General features: G+C 44.2%; 1 protein-coding gene and 1 pseudogene across 6 annotated transcripts in view; one reads left to right on the top strand and one right to left on the bottom strand.

Moving 5' to 3' along the window:
- Shroom3 (shroom family member 3) overlaps positions 1-16181 on the top strand; it is a 371082-nt gene that overhangs the window by 322580 nt on the left and 32321 nt on the right. For all 6 annotated transcript variants that reach the window (XM_004664888.2, XM_045161716.1, XM_045161717.1 and 3 more), the window contains one exon: positions 6173-9341. In XM_004664888.2, coding sequence (XP_004664945.2) covers positions 6173-9341 — 3169 coding nt within the window. The remainder of the gene's footprint in view (positions 1-6172; positions 9342-16181) is intronic.
- On the bottom strand, positions 10430-10801 carry LOC101607085 (annotated as a pseudogene).

Raw genomic sequence — 16181 nt, 5'->3', positions numbered from 1 at the left:
AATTACAAGTATAATATAGTCAAAGTGAAGATTTAGGGATCCAACAAAACTTGGATGAACATTAGATTAAAAGCATAAAGCAGAACACACAAATGTAGGTGTGTCTTAACAGAATACTACTGAACAGTAGGCTCCAACCTCCAAACCCCTAACCTTGTTAGGAAGTCCTAAATCAGAAGTCAGAAGTCATGCTATAACCTCAAAAATGACCTGGCCCTAAGACTGCTGTACTTTGTGTGTAGGTTACCTGCCTTGCAGTGACTATGGTGAGCTCCATCAGGCTTGGGAGAAGGATGGAGTTGGCATAAAAAGTAGGGCCACACTTCTCCCTCATCCTAGCCTCCAGTGGGGGCTTAGCAAGGTTGATATCTGCCCTGTGTCTACTGCTTGCCCCTCCCATGCAACAGCACCTCCTGACAAGACTGTTGGCACAAAAGTACTGTGTGACAACAAAAGGAGAAAGGTAAGAATGTTGCAGGCGTGTGTGTTCTCTTCTGCCCCAGCCTAGGCACACTGGAGTATGTTCACTGTGTGCCTTAGATCTACAGCTCTGACAGAGGGCCTCCCCCTTAGAGTTGGCTTCTGGGGTTTCATAGTGGTAGCTGTAGCTGGAGAAGGACTGCAGGTGTGTTCTTAGTTACACAGTGGCATCTAGTGGCCTCATATGCCAGGATGGTTGGTGGACTCCTTTCTGGTGCCTTTAGTTCCCAAAACTCAATCTCAGGCTTAAATTTAAGAATCTGTTTCTTGGGGGCCGGAGAGATGGCTTAGCGGTTAGGCGCTTGTCTGTGAAGCCTAAAGACCCTGGTTCGAGGCTCAATTCCCCAGGACCCACGTTAGCCAGATGAACAAGGGGGCGCACACATCTGGAGTTTGTTTGCAGTGGCTGGAGGCCCTGGTGCGCCCATTCTCTCTCTCTCTCTCTCTCTCTCTCTCTCCCACTCTGCCTCTTTCTCTGTCTGTCACTTTAAAATAAACAAAAAGATAAAAAATCTATTTCTTGGGGTTAGGGATGTGGCCGAGCATTTAAAAGTGCTTACCGTAGGGCTGGAGAGATGGCTTAGCAGTTAAGTGCTTGCCTGTGAAGCCTAAGGACCCCGGTTTTAGGCTCAACTCCCCAGGACCCACATTAGCCATTTGCACAAGGAGGGGTGCATGCATCTGGAGTTCGTTTACAGTGGCTAGAGGCCCTGGCATGCCCATTCTCTCTGTTTCCCTCTCTACTTCTTTCTCCCTGTGTCTGTCACTCTCAAATAAATAAATAAATAAAAATAAACAATTTTTTTAAAGTGCTTGCCATGAAAGTATGAGGACCTGAGACCATCTTAGTTGGATTCCCTAGCACCCATGTAAACTGGATGTTGCCATGCATGCCTGCAACTCCAGTCCTAGAAGGAGCTGAGACCAGAATCACAGATTCATGCAAACCCAGCTCCAGGCTCATTGGTTCCAAAGTATTAAAGTACTCAAAAAAAGAATATAAAAAGTCATATAGTCCAACCCTCTGACAAGAGGCTGAAACAATATTATCATAATACTTGTGTACCAGTACTTAAACTGAGTGATCCTAAACTGAGTGATCCATTCGCTCAGTAAATATGAGTACCCAGCACATCTCAGATGGCTTCTAGTTATGGGGAGTGTGGCTCTGATTAAGACATAAAATACCCCACCTTATAATTCCTATTTCTCAAAGGGTATTTAATGTAGTGAACATTCATTAAATAGAAGAAAGCTTCCAGGGTCTATTAAGTTTATGAAACATTGTTTAGTGTATTTCCCTTTTGGAAAAACAGATGAACAATAGTTTACGAAAGACTCAGAAGTCTGGCAAAAAAAAAAAAAAAAACTGTTTAGCTTATTTAGCCAATGTTTTCCAAACGTATTTTATCATCTCAGGAATCAATGTTCTATGAGTACATTTTAAGAAATATTCCCATATACTTTTGTGCTATTTACAATGTTCTAAGTATTTTATAAAAGCTTAGAGATGGCTTAGCAATTAAGGCACTTGCCAGCAAAACAAGGGATCTGGGTTCAGTTCCCTAGTACCCACATGAAAGCCAGATACACAAGGGGCACATGTATCTGGAATTCGTTTGCAGTGGCTAGAGGCCCTGGCATACCTATTAATGCTCTCTCTCTTTCTCAAGTAAATAAACTATTTTTAAATTCTTTAGAGCACACAGAATAGAGAAATATGTAAGAATGTTATATTCTTTAAACTTTTTAATAATTTTTTTGTCTACTTTTATTTATTCATTTGAGAGCGGCAGACAGAGAGACAGAAAGAGGTGGATATATATAGAGAGAAAATGGGCACGCCAGGGCCTCCAGCCACTGCAAATGAACTCCAGATGCGTGCGTCCCCTTGTGCATCTGGGTCCTGGGGAATTGAGCCTCAAACCAGGGTCCTTAGGCTTCACAGGCAAGCGCTTAACCACTAAGCCATCTCTCCAGCCCTAAAAAGGACTTTTTAGAGCCCTGCGCTTGGTAGGCAGAGGTAGAAGGATCAATCGCCATGGGTTTGAGGCCACCCTGAGACTACATAGTGAATTCCAGGTTAATCTGAACTAAAATGAGACCCTACCTTGGGGCGGGGGGGAGGGGGAAGACTTTTAACTACAAAGCATTATCTTGGCAAGTATAACATTACTTACATGAGATAAAGAAATTTAATAACTACATAATTTTAATGGTACTTAAATGTCTACTCATTTAAAAATAGAAAATCTAGGGCTGGAGAGATGGCTTAGTGGTTAAGCACTTGCCTGTGAAGCCTAAGGACCCTGGTTCGAGGCTTGATTCCCCAGGACCCACGTTAGTCAGATGCACAAGGGAGCACATGCATCTGGAGTTCATTTGCAGAGGCTGGAGGCCCTGGCACACGCCCATTCTCTCTTTCTCCCCGCGTCCCCCCCTCCCGTCTGTTGCTCTCAAATAAATAAATAAAAATGAACAAAATTTTTTAAAAATAGAAAATCTAGGCAAGGACTCTGATTTACCTTTCTTTAGAGAACAGAGAGTTACAGTGTTTGTTATGTGGAGATCACTGTTTGATTTTTTTTTTAAAGATTTTTATTTATTTATTTGAGAGTGACAGTGAGAGAAAGAGGCAGAGAGAGAGAGAGAGAGAGAGAGAATGGGCATGCCAGGGCTTCCAGCCACTGCAAACAGGCGCGTGTGCCCCCTTGTGCATCTGGCTAATGTGGGTCCTGGGGAATCGAGCCTTGAACTGGGGTCCTTAGGCTTCACAGGCAAACGCTTACCACGACACCATCTCTCCAGCCCACTGTTTGATTTTTTTAAACCATTTATTCCTTCCAATATGGCTTCTACATAGATAAATACATTTCTGTTTTTCAGTGGATTTTTAAGAGTAGTTTTAGTCTCATAGAAAAACTGAATGGATAAGCTGGGCGTGGTGGTGTATGCCTTTAATTCCAGCACTCCAGAGGCAGAGGTAGGAGGATCGCTGTGAATTTGAGGCCACCCTGAGACTACATAGTGAATTCCAGGTCAGCCTGGGCCAGAGTGAGACCCTACCTCGAAAAAAAATAAAATAAAAATAACAACAACAAAAAAAAAGGTACTAAGATTTTTCATATATTCACTGACCTCTACAAATATATAGTATCCCCCCCCCATTATCAGCATTCTTCTCCAAGGTGATTAATTTGTTGCAGTTCATGAAACCTCATGAACACATTATCACCTAAAGTTTACATTAGGGTTCACTGTTGCACATTTAAGGAGTTTGAACAAACTTTATGATATATATCCACCATTATTATATAAGTCTGTCTCATTGCCCTAAAAATCCTTTGAGCTCTGCTTATTTATCCCTTATCTATAGCCCTAGAAATCACTGATCTTTTTACTATCTCCATCTTTTTACTTTTTCTATAAAGTCTTATGGTTGAAATTTTACACTATGGTGCCTTTCAGATTAGTTTCTTTATTGTCTTTTCATGAATTGATAGCTCATTTATTTTTAGCACTGAATAATATTCTATTGACTAGAGGTACCACAGGTCATCTCTATACAGGTTTATGTATGGTATTCAGTTCTTTTGAATAATATCAAGGATTATGTATTATTTTTGCATTACTGGAACAAAATACCAGTGGTAACATTTTTGGCCTGTTTTCTAACCAAGTGTTTATTCTTGTTGACTTTAAAGAATTTTATTGAAATATATATATTGAGTTTACAATTGGCTCCAATAATTTTGAGCTGGGTATGGTGGTGAATGCCTATAACGTAGCACTTGGAAGATGGAGGTAGGAGATCAGGAGTTCAAGGCCAGTCTCAGCCAAAGTGAGTTGGGGACGAATCTGGGCTACATGAGATGCTACCTAAATTAAAAAATAAAAGGGGGACCAGGTGTGGTGGTGCACGCCTTTAATCCCAGCACTCAGGAGGCAGAGGTAGGAGGATCGCTGTGAGTTTGAGGCCACCCTGAGATTACCTAATGAAATCTAGGTCAGCCTGGGCTAGAGTGAGACCCTACCTCGAAAAACCAAAATAAATAAATAATAATAATAAATAAAAGGGGGGCTGGAAAGATGGCTAGCTATTAAGGTACTTGCTGGCAAAACTTAAGGACTCAGTTTCATTTCCCAAGAACCCATGTAAGCCAGCTGCCCAAGGTGGCATATGGATCTGGAGTTTGTTGCGGTACCTAGAGGCCCTGTCATGCCCATTCTCTCTCACTCTCACTCTCTCACTCTCTCTCTCTCTCTCTCTCTCTCTCTCACTCTCTCATCCATCTAGCTATGTATTTACCTCTTAATCTCTCTCTCAAATAAATAAATAAAATTTTTAAATGGGGCTGGAGAGATGGCTTAGCAGTTAAGGTGCTTGCCAACAAAGTCAAAGGACCCAGGTTCAATTCCCATGTAAAGCTGGATGCTTGAGTTGGTGCATGCATCTGGAGTTTGTTTGCAATGGTTAGAGGGCCTAATGTGCCCATTCTCTTCCTCTTTCCCTCTCTCTCTGTCTCTCCCTATTTCTTTCTCTCACTCAAATAAATAAATATAATATTTTAAAAATATTTTAAGCCAACTTTCTAGGGTATACAGTGCCAAAATTGAGTCTCTTTCTCAGTCCGCCAGCCAGAGTCTTAAAAAACACCTGAAGAGGGCTAAGAGAGATGGCTTAGCAGTTAAGCACTTGCCTGTGAAGCCTAAGGATCCCAGTTCGAGGCTCAATTCCCCAGGACCCACATTAGCCAGATGCACAAGGGGCCCACGCGTCTGGAGTTCATTTGCAGTGGCTGGAGGCCCTGGCATGCCCAGTCTCTCTCTTCTCTCCCTATCTGCCTCTTTCTCTCTCTGTCACTATCAAATAAATAAATAAATAAATAAAAAATTTTTAAAAACACCTGGAGAAACTCATAGATGCCAAGGCCTAACCCTCCTTCTCCTTAGTGTACACAGAGGCTCTGGTTTTGGAAAGTCATTTGCAGATGATGGAATCTGGCCTCAAGGGCCTCCTGTGATTGATTTCTTTTAAAGCTTTCCTCTCTGCTTCTCCCTCCCCCCCTCCTGCCCAATCTGCTTTTTTTTTTTTTTACTATAATTTGTCTCTGTGTTTCTCCATTCAGCTTTGTATTTAGTTTTCTTGCTACAAATATCTGGTAATGTTGACATTCCAGGAAGATTGCCAGAGGTTAGCCTTTGACTGCTTAAAAAGGAAAGATATTAACTAAAAATATGTACATGTGCTCACACGTGCCTATTCTCTTACTAAGCTTTTCTCTTTTTCCCCCATAATGAAGAAACTTTCATCTTCTGTGACTCTTCTTTCTCTTCCTCTATTCTTTACTCTCCTACCTTTTTTATTTTTTGGCACATGCATGATGTCATTTACAGTACAACAAAAATCACATCAACATGCTCTCTGTGTCCAAGGCCATATGACTTCCTCTGTGCTCCCCTTTATTCTAGTATGCTTGAGTGATTAGAGACACACAGACTGATGAAAGCATTGGGCAGTCAGTCCTAGTGACAACACAGGAAAGTGAAACAAGCTCCAAATATGGCTCTTTGTACCCACCCTTCCACAAACCAAACATCTTGCATAAGCATACATTTATAAGCTGGATCCTGTATCTGTGAGCCTACTAAATAACTCCTCAGTGGTACTGACTGCATTATCTCCTTTCAGCTCTTCTACAAGTGACCTCTCTAGCTACGACCATGCTTATCTGAGACGGAGCCCTGACCAGTGCAGTTCCCAGGGGAGCATGGAAAGCCTGGGGCCCAGTGGAGGGTACCCACCCTGTCATCTTCTTTCTCCTGCCAAATCCACCAGTAGCATTGACCAGCTCAGCCACCTCCACAACAAGAGAGACTCAGCATACAGCTCCTTCTCCACCAGTTCTAGCGTCCTCGAGTATCTACCCCCTGGTGTCTCCAACCGTGAGCAATCAGGCTCCATGGACATAACTTCTGGTAGAGGTGGCATCCTAGAAGGGATGAAGCAGGCAGACATCCGCTACGTCAAGACAGTTTATGATACCCGGAGGGGAGTCTCAGCTGAATATGAAGTGAACTCTTCAGCCCTGCTTCTTCAAGGTAGGGATGCCCCAACATCAACAAATAGTCAGGGCTATGATAAATGGCATAGTATTCCTCGAGGCAAGGGAGCACCATCCCCTTCCTGGAACCAGCAGTGTCCTAGTTCCTTAGAGATGACCACTGACAACCTGTCTCATGTGGGCGCACCCTTGCCCCCAACTCGGAGTGACAGTTATGCTGCCTTTCGGCATCGTGAGCGTCCCAGCTCCTGGTCTAGCCTTGATCAGAAACGTTTTTGCCGGCCTCAGACAAACTCTTCAGGCTCCTTGAAATCCCCATTTATTGAGGAACAGCTACATACTGTCCTAGAGAGGAGTCCAGAGAGCAGCCCCCCAGTGAAGCCCAAGCATAGTTATACCCAGAAGACCCAACCTGGCCAGCCTCTGCTTCCCACTGGCATCTATCCTGTACCTTCTCCAGAGCCACACTTTGCCCAGGTGCCCCAACCTTCTGTAAATAGTAACGGTACACTGTACCCTGCACTGGCCAAGGAGAGTGGATATGCAGCCACTCAGGGTGCTTGCAATAAGATAGCTACTTTGGATGAGAATGGGAACCAAAATGGAGCTGGCAGGCCTGGGTTTGCCATTTGCCATCCCCTAGAACATGATTCACTGTCCCCAGAGGAAATGAAGCCAGAACCCACTGCCACTTATATCCCCTGCAAAGTCCATTTTTCCTCAGTGCCTGAAAATGAGGACTCCTCCCTGAAGAGACATCTCACACCTCCCCAAGGCAACACCTCACATCCCAGTGACAGAAAGAACACCCACAGCAATAGACCATGTTCTAATCACAGCTTCCAATCCCCTCAAGTGGGTGATGAAAGGAAACTGTCCAAGCCCTCAGAACCCTGGGAGGGTGACTTCCAAGAAGACCACAATGCCAACCTCCAGCAGAAACTGGAGAAAGAAGGCTTAAGCCAGAGCCTGTCCAGCAACTTTGGCAGGACCAAGTTAGCCTTATCTCTCCAGAACATTCCAGAGAGTATAAGAAGACAGAGCAACCAGGAACTAGGAGGAGCCCAGGAGGGTTACCCTGGGAGCAGGCCCACCTGTGCAGGGAACACCAAGGTGGAGGACCCTGAAAGGAAAGTCGTGGCTGGCCACAGGAGCTACCCAAACAGGCCTGTTTCCTATCCAAAGCCTGAAGGGAAAACAAACACCTCAACCTCTTTCCACAGTACTGACTCAAGGAATGAAGAACCAGCAGTCCCTGCACACCAGCAGACATCCAGCCTGGGCGGGAGACTCAACTCAGGCAGTACCTCCGCCTTGCAGTATAGGAAACCCCACTGCTCCGTGTTGGAGAAGGTATCCAAAATAGAGCAGCGAGAACAAGGGAGTCATAGACCCTCTAGTGTGGGCAGCTCCAGTTATGGCCTTAACTATAGGCCCAACAGGACCGGCCTGACTTCCAGTACTTCTGGGAGTGACTTTGAGGAACCAAAGGCCAGTATCCATTATTCAGAGTTCACTGAGCCACGCAATGGGGAACCGAACTGCCAAACCAGCGACCCTAAGTTGGAAGAGGTTTCCTGGCAGCCCTGTGGTTATCCATTAAGGAAGGATGCGGATGGCCGCCGAGGGCGTCCACTTGGAGGCAGTGAGCCCCTGAGGCCAGACACCCGCCTGCTCCGCAGCCAGAGCACCTTTCAGCTCTTCAGTGAAGTGGAGAAAGAAGCTGTGTGGTCGGTGGACAGGCCCAGGACGCCAGAGTCACCCATGTTGGATGTGCCCTTCAGCCGTACCTACAGAAACAGTATCAAAGATGCCCAGTCCCGTGTCCTAGGGGCCACCTCTTTTCGCCGGCGGGACCTGGAGCCAGGGGCCCCTGTGATCTCGAGGCCCTGGCGCCCCCGGCCAGCCTCAGCCCACGTGGGGCTGCGGAGCCCAGAGATGCCCAGCACGGCCTCTGCCTCCCCACACACCCCTCGGGAGCGGCACAGCGTGACCCCAGCCGTGACCCCCACCCTGCTGGCACCTTCAGCCACTGCCCGGAGGGGTCCACGCCGCCGCCTGACGCCCGAGCAGAAGAAGCGTTCCTACTCGGAGCCAGGCAAGATGAATGAGGTCGGGGTCTCGAAGGAGGAGGCCGAGGGTCCTCCAACGACGGAGGAGCTGCGCCTTCCTGAGAGCACGGTGGCCGACAGGCGCCGCATCTTTGAGCGTGACAGCAAGGCAGGCTCCCCGCTCAGCCTGTCGGGGCAGGAGCTGAAACAGTTCCAGCAGAGCGCCCTGGCCGACTACATTCAGCGGAAGACCGGCAAGCGGCCCTCTGCCGCGGCCAGCTGCGGTCCTCCAGAGCCCGGGCTGCGGGAGCGTGCCCAGAGCACCTACCTCCAGCCCAGTATTGCAGAGCCAGAAGGCATCGGCATGGCCTCAGCCTCCAGCCTGAGTTCACTTCGGGAATCCAGCCTGCAGCCCCGCAGGGAGGGCACCCATCTCACTACTACCACAGAGGCCCCCCGGGCTCCCAGAGATCGCAGCAGCTCCTTTGCTGGCGGACGCCTTGTTGGGGAGCGGCGACGCTGGGACCCTCCGGTCCCAAGGGAGCTGCTCAGTGCAGCTAACTGCGGACCAAGGGACATCCAGAGGGTGGACAGGACCCCTGGAAGGCCCCCTTCCTTGGGAACAGTGGCCAAGAAGCCTGGAAAGTCCAAGTCTGCTGAGGATTTATTGGAGCGCTCTGATGTCCTGGCAGTCCCAGTCCATGTGAGATCCAGGTCGTCTCCCACTGCAGACAAGAAAGGTCAGGTAGGTGCTGACAACAGATCTTGGCCCAAGACTGTCTCTGACTTTGAAAGACCCCTGTTCTTTATTCAGTTTTCCTTTAAAACTAGAAAAGTCGTATTTGTTTTCCTGTTTTTTCTTTTTCTTTTTTGTCTCAGTGTTCCACATGGCTTTCTTACCCATATATAAATGTGTGTTGTTTTATAGCTACCCTCCCATAAGTGAGTTTTGTTGTTGTTATACTGGGAATTGAACCCAGGGCTATGGGGATGACTAGCAAAATGTCTACTACTGCATTATATTACCCAGTCTCCTTTTACCTCTATGTCCCAACCCCAGGTGGGGTCTCACTCTGGCCCTGGCTGACCTGGAATTCACTGTGTAGTCTCAGGGTGGCCAACTCAAGGTGATCCTTCTACTTCTGCCTCCCCAGTGCTGGGATTAAAGGCATGCACCACCATGCCTGGCTTTTGGTTTTTTAAGGTAGGGTCTCACTCTAGTCAGGCTGACCTGGAATTCACTATGTAGTCTCAGGGTGGCTTTGAACTCACAGCAATCCTCCTATTTCTGCCTCCCAAGTGCTGGGATTAAAGATGTGTGCCACTCCTGGCTTGTTTATTTTTTGTAAAAATTTATTTGTGTATTTATTTGAGAAAGAGAGAATGGATGTGCCAGGTCTCTAGCCACTGCATATGAATTCCAGATGCATGCTCCATCTTGTTTATTTTGCTTATATGGGTACTAGGGACTCAAACCTGGGTCCTTAGGCTTCGCAGACAAGCATCTTAACTGCTAAGCCACCTCTCCAACCCTTATTTTTATTTTGAAATAGAGTCTCACTGAATTGCCCAGGCTGGCATTTAACTCACTGTAGAGCCTAAGCAGGCTTTGATTTTGAGATCATTGTGCTTCAGTCTCCCAAGTAACTGCAGTTACAAGCCTGCAAAACAAAACAAAACAAAAAGTAAAAAAGGAGACAAATAGAGTGCTGGGATTAAAGGCATGCACCACCACACCTGGCCTAGCTTCCACTTTTTGAGAAATGAAGTCGACATACAACATTGCGATTAAACACTGTCCAGTCTAGTCTGGCACTCTTATGTGTGAAGTGTCTACCAGGCCAGACCCTTTGTTGCCTCTATCTTGCTTTTCCCTCTTCTTTTTTGATTGCTTGGCCTTCAGCTTTTTCCTGTGCCTCTGGTTCATCCACACTGGATACTGTCCATTCTGGTCTAGAAGAGTATTTTTGTTTTTCTTAATCTCAGTCTCCATTATCATGTCTTTTTTCTCTTCCACCACACACTGCACTTTCTCCTGGCACTGTTGAGGTACCACCACAGTTGCTATCTCTTGAACATCTTCATTAAAACATCACTGTCAAATTTGAGAATTTGTTTAAGCTTGTTGATCTCCTTTGGGGCATTCTTTTTTCTCTTTTCAGCACCCAGCTTCCTTTTCCATTTACTCCATAAGCTTTTAGCCATGTTTTAAGTGAGAACAAATGCATGCACATCCACAGCAAGCCCTCTTAACCAATCTTATATGTAGTTAAAACTGAAAGATGGAGCCAGGCATGTGGTGGTTCATGCCTTTATTCCCAGCACTGGGAAAGGAGAGGTAGAAGGGTCACTGTGAGTTTGAAGCCAGCCTAGGCTAAGTACAGAGTGAGTTCCAGATCAGACTGGACTAGAGTGAGAAGCTGCCAAAAGAGGAAAGGAAAGGAGAGAGAGAGAGGAAAGGAAGAAAGGAGGGAGGGAGGAGGGGAAAAGAAAGAAGGGACTAAGACTGTGGCTCAGAGATAGAAAATTTGAATAGCAAATTTCTACAAAACCCTGTGCCCAACACTGAAAAGGGGGAAAAAAGAAAAATTATTCTTACCATGTAATTATTTGGCTTATGATTCTAAGATAAATTCTGATTTTAGGGGCTGTAAATTCAAATTTTTAACTTTGAGAATTATAAATTCAAAGAATACTATTATTAGTAAGTGTTTATAAAGGCTTAATAAGAAATTTTCTCATCTTAGCTTTAGAGAACTCAAACAAAATGAGCAACCAAAATGTGGAGTCTGTTTTAGTACTGGCATAGTTTATGACATTCCCAACATGCGACTTGCTCAATCAGATATCAATAAAGCAAATTTTCATAAGTCTTAATGCAAGAGAGGAATTGACACACTAGGGCCTCCAGCCACTGCAGTCAAACTCCAGATGCACATGCCCCTTGTATGGATGTGGGACATCCACTTGCATCACTGTGCATTTGGCTTATGTGGGACCTGGAGAGTAGAACATGAGTCCTTAGGCTTTGCAGGCCAGTGCTTTAACCACTGATCCATCTCTCCAGTCCTTATAAGCCTTTTTTTGTTTTGTGCTGGGCATTGAATAAAGGGCCTCATGCATACCAAGCACATGTTTTTATAAGTAGTTGACAAAGATAATAAATAATTCTTTCTCAAAATTTTATTAATAAGAATACTCTGTCACCAAAACAAGTCAGCATGGACATCAGTTTTACTGTGTATGACGGTTGATTATTCTTGGGCCTGAAATAATGACTGTAAAAGGCCCTATGTTGAACTACAAATAGCCCCAGATCATTTCAGATATTTGACAAGACTGGGCCTCTTTCTCAGCCAATTTGGTATTCTTTCTTTCTTTTTCTTTTTCTTTTTTTTTTTTTTTTGAATTATTTACTTATTTATTTATTTGAGAGCGACAGACACAGAGAGAAAGACAGATAGAGGGAGAGAGAGAGAACGGGCGCGCCAGGGCTTCCAGCCTCTGCATACGAACTCCACACGCGTGCGCCCCCTGTGCATCTGGCTAACATGGGACCTGGGGAACTGAGCCTCGAACCAGGGTCCTTAGGCTTCACAGGCAAGCACTTAACTGCTAAGCCATCTCTCCAGCCCTTTTTTTTTTTTTTTTTTTTTTTTTGAGGTAGGATCTCCTGCTAGCCCATGTACTCTGTAGTCTCAAGCTGGCCTCAACTCAGAGCGATCCTTCTAAAGTAGATGAATATTATAATCTTCATAATCTATAGGTAATAGGAATATTAAACTTGGTATCCCCCCCCAAAAAAATAAAGTGAGATTGGGTTATGTAAACTTTTAAGTTTGCAATCCTAAGTATTCTAAGAACTACAGTGTGCTGTCAATTTTGAAACAACAAAAAATAGATACTTATCAAGTTGGTATAATTATACACCTGGTATTTCTTCTATAGTTGTTTTTTATATTGCCTGAATATAACATACATATTTATTATTGTTGTTGTTATTATTATTTAGTTTTTCTTTGTTTATTTATTTTATTTATTTGACAGAGAAAGAGAGAGGGAGAGATTTGGGGAGGGAGGGAGAAAGAATGGGTGCACCAGGGCCACCAGCCACTGCAAACAAACTCCAGACGCATGTGACCCCTTGTGCATCTGGCTAATGTGGGTTCTGGGGAATTGAACCTGGGTCCTTTGGCTTTGAGGGCAAGCACCTTAAGCACTGTGCCATCCCTCCAGCCCTTTTTATTGTTTTTTGAGGTAGGGTCTCACTGTAGTCCAGACTAACCTAGAATTCACTAGGTATTCTCAGAGTGGCCTCAAACTCAAAGTGCTTCTCCTACCTCTGCCTCCCAAGTGCTAGGATTAAAGGCATGTGCCATCACACCCAGCTTTATCCTATACATTTCTTAACAGTTTATATAAAAATGAACCATAGGCTGGAGAGATGGCTCAGTGATTAAAGGCACTTGCTTGCAAAGCCTAGTGGCCTGGGTTCAACTTATCAGTACCCATATAAAGCCAGATGCACAGAGTGGCACATGTGTTTGAAGTTTTGTTTGTAGTGGCGAGAGGTTAGGCACACCCATTCCCTCCCTTCTCCCACTCTTTCCCCTTACAAATAAATAATAAATAATTTTTAAATTTTTATTTATTTACTTGAGAAAGAATGAGAATGGTTGCGCCAGGGCCTCTGGCCACTACATACATACTCTAGATGCATGCTCCATGTTGTTCATCTGGCTTTATGTGGGTATGGGGGAATATAACCCAAGCCTGAAGGGTTTGTAAGTATGTACCTTTAACCACTGCACCATCTCTCCAGCATATAAGTTTCTTGTTTGTTTTTTGTTGTTTTGTTGTTGTTGTTTTCAAGGTAGGGTCTGGTTCTAGCCCAGGCTGACCTGGAATTCACTATGTAGTTTCAGGGTGGCCTTGAACTCACCACGATCCTCCTATTAAAGGCGTGTACCACCACGCCCAGCAAAAGTTTTCTTTTTTTTTTTTTAAGAAAAGAAAATTGAATCTTCTTTAATAATGAATATATGCCCAAATAAAAGCAAGAAAACATGCAGTGGGGGAATACCCTCCTTGGGCTTCCAGGTTAAGGAGACATTTTCCTTCTATCCAAATGGTATTTTGATGGCTGGAGGTATAGTTCAGTGCTAGAGTGGTTGCCTAGCATGCAGAAGGCCCTAGGTTGAATACCTAGTGCTGTAAATAAGTAAATAAATAATTAAGTAAAAAAATAAAACAAATGGTATTTTCATAAATAGAAAATTTAATGAATTTTTTCAGTAGCTTATTATTAGGTTTAATTCCCTTTATCTTATGGATAGGCTCATAAATTTTATTTCCCAGAGCCAGAAGTTAGATTTTTTTCATCAGGATCTCATGGGGCCTAGGCTGTTCCAGTTAATCATTGGTAAAGTGGCACATTCATGTCAACACAGTAAAGGGTAGCAGGGAAAGATTTAAAAGTCCATAAGGTTTCATGGAGAACAAGAGTTCCCATTCCTTTAATGATATTTGAGTGAAAATGCAGAATTCATCATTCTCAAAGTCTTCAAGGTAAAATTTTACAGAAAGTTATGGGCTTTAGCCAGGTATGGTGGTGCACACCTTTAATCCCAGCACTTGGGAGGCAGAGGCATGAGGATTGCCGTGAATTTGAGGCCACCCTGAAACTACATAGTAAATTCCTGGTCAGCCTGGGCTAGAGTGAGACTCTACCTAGAAAAAGCAATAAATAAATAAATAAATAAAAACAAGGAAAAAAAAAAACGAAAGATAGGTAGATATTGAGCTTTAAAAAAATCTTGGCTTGAATCCTAGTTTTTCTACTTAATTTAAGTGTAGACTGCTTCTCTGGGCTGTAATTACAAACCTGCCCACATGTGCACATATGTGTGCATAGTACTTACAAAGAAAATGTCTAATGGCTAATATTCTAGTCATGTAAATTGCAATTGCAAGATACTTAGCACATAGTAAATATCCAGTAAGGAGTAGCTGCAATTATCAATATTTGGTTATTTGTTTGTTCTACCTACTACCACCTTTAAGTCAAGAGAGAGAGTGTGTGTGTACACACACCACCACCACCTCCCCACCCCAGAATTGAAAAAGGCCCTAGTGAATGCTAGGCAAGCACTTTACTATTGAGCTATATCTCCAGTCAAAATTGTGACACTTTATTGCTTGTTAGTATCTCTACCACTGAGACAGAAACATGAGAGAAAAGGGGTTAAAAATCAGTTTTGTGTTTAGGGTAAGTGGTAAAATAAATTACTAAGATTATGTTTAGAGATTGTGGTATGTGTCCCCCATAAACTTAGGTGTTCTGAATGCTAGGTTCCCAGCTGATAGAGATTTGAGAATTAATGCCTCCTGGAGGCAGTATATTGTTGAGGGTGGGCTTATGGGTGTTATAGCCAGTGTCCCCTTGCCCAGTGTTTGGCACACTCTCCTGTTGCTGTGGTCCACCTTACATTGGCCAGGAGATGATGTCCATCCTCTGCTCATGCCGTCATTTTCCCCTGCCATGATGGAGCTTTCCCTCAAGTCTGTAAGCCAAAATAAACCCCCCTTTTTTTTCCCCAAAAGCTGCTCTTGGTCGAGTGATTTCTGCCAGTAATGTGAACCTGACTGCAACAGAGATTATACATGGATTTAATTTTTGTTGTCATTTTCAAGGTAGGGTCTTACTCTGTAGTTCCAGGCTGGCCTCCAACCTACCCTCTGCCTTCTAAGTGCTGAGATTAAAGGCATGTGCTATCACACCCCTCTTGAATTTAATTTTTGTTTCCTACCTGTGCCCTACTATAAATAATTGTTAGACAGGCTTGGCTCATGCCTTTAATCCCTGTACCGGAAAGGCTGAGGTAGGAGGTTCTTTGAGCTCAAAGTCAGACAGGGCTACAGCGTAAGTTCCAGATCAGTGTGAGCTAGAGTGAGACCCTTCCTTAAAAAAAAAAAAAAAAAAGTAATGATGGTAATTGAGAATTGAGTATATTATCATCAATGGCAACATTGTCTTTTCCATTATGAACCAGATAATATGGGATGGGTTTTACAATATTGATTCTTTTGGGATAGTAATAGTATGCTCTTAGTAAAAACAAATAAAAATTACCTCTGAAAAATTCCCAGAGATGGAGCTGGAGAGATGGCTCAGTGATTAAGGAAGGCACTTTCCTGCAAAGCCTAAGGACCTAGGATTTCCCTAGGACCCACGTAAGCCAGATGCACAAGATGGTTCTCAAGTCTGGATTTTGTTTGCAATAGCTGGAGGCCCTTATGGACCCTCTGACTGTCTGTCTGTCTTTCCTTCTTTTGTGTGCTTGCATTCTCTCTCCCTCTCTCTCCCTCTCTCTCTCTCTCTCTCTCTCTCTCTCTCTCTCTCTCTCTCTCTCCCCCTCCCTTTCCCTCTCTCCCTGTTTCTTTAATAAGTAAAAATAAAAAATATTTTTTTAAAAAACTCCTGGGCTGAAGAGAGAGCTTAGCAGTTAAGGCACTTGTCTGCAAATACAAAGGACCTAGGTTTGATTCTCCAGGACCCACATAAGCCAGATGCACAAGGTGGCAC

This window comes from Jaculus jaculus, chromosome 11, assembly GCF_020740685.1.
Source record: "Jaculus jaculus isolate mJacJac1 chromosome 11, mJacJac1.mat.Y.cur, whole genome shotgun sequence".
NCBI classification, from domain to species: domain Eukaryota; kingdom Metazoa; phylum Chordata; class Mammalia; order Rodentia; family Dipodidae; genus Jaculus; species Jaculus jaculus.
Note: the sequence above shows the minus strand (reverse complement) of the source record. Positions and strands in the feature narration are given on the sequence as shown.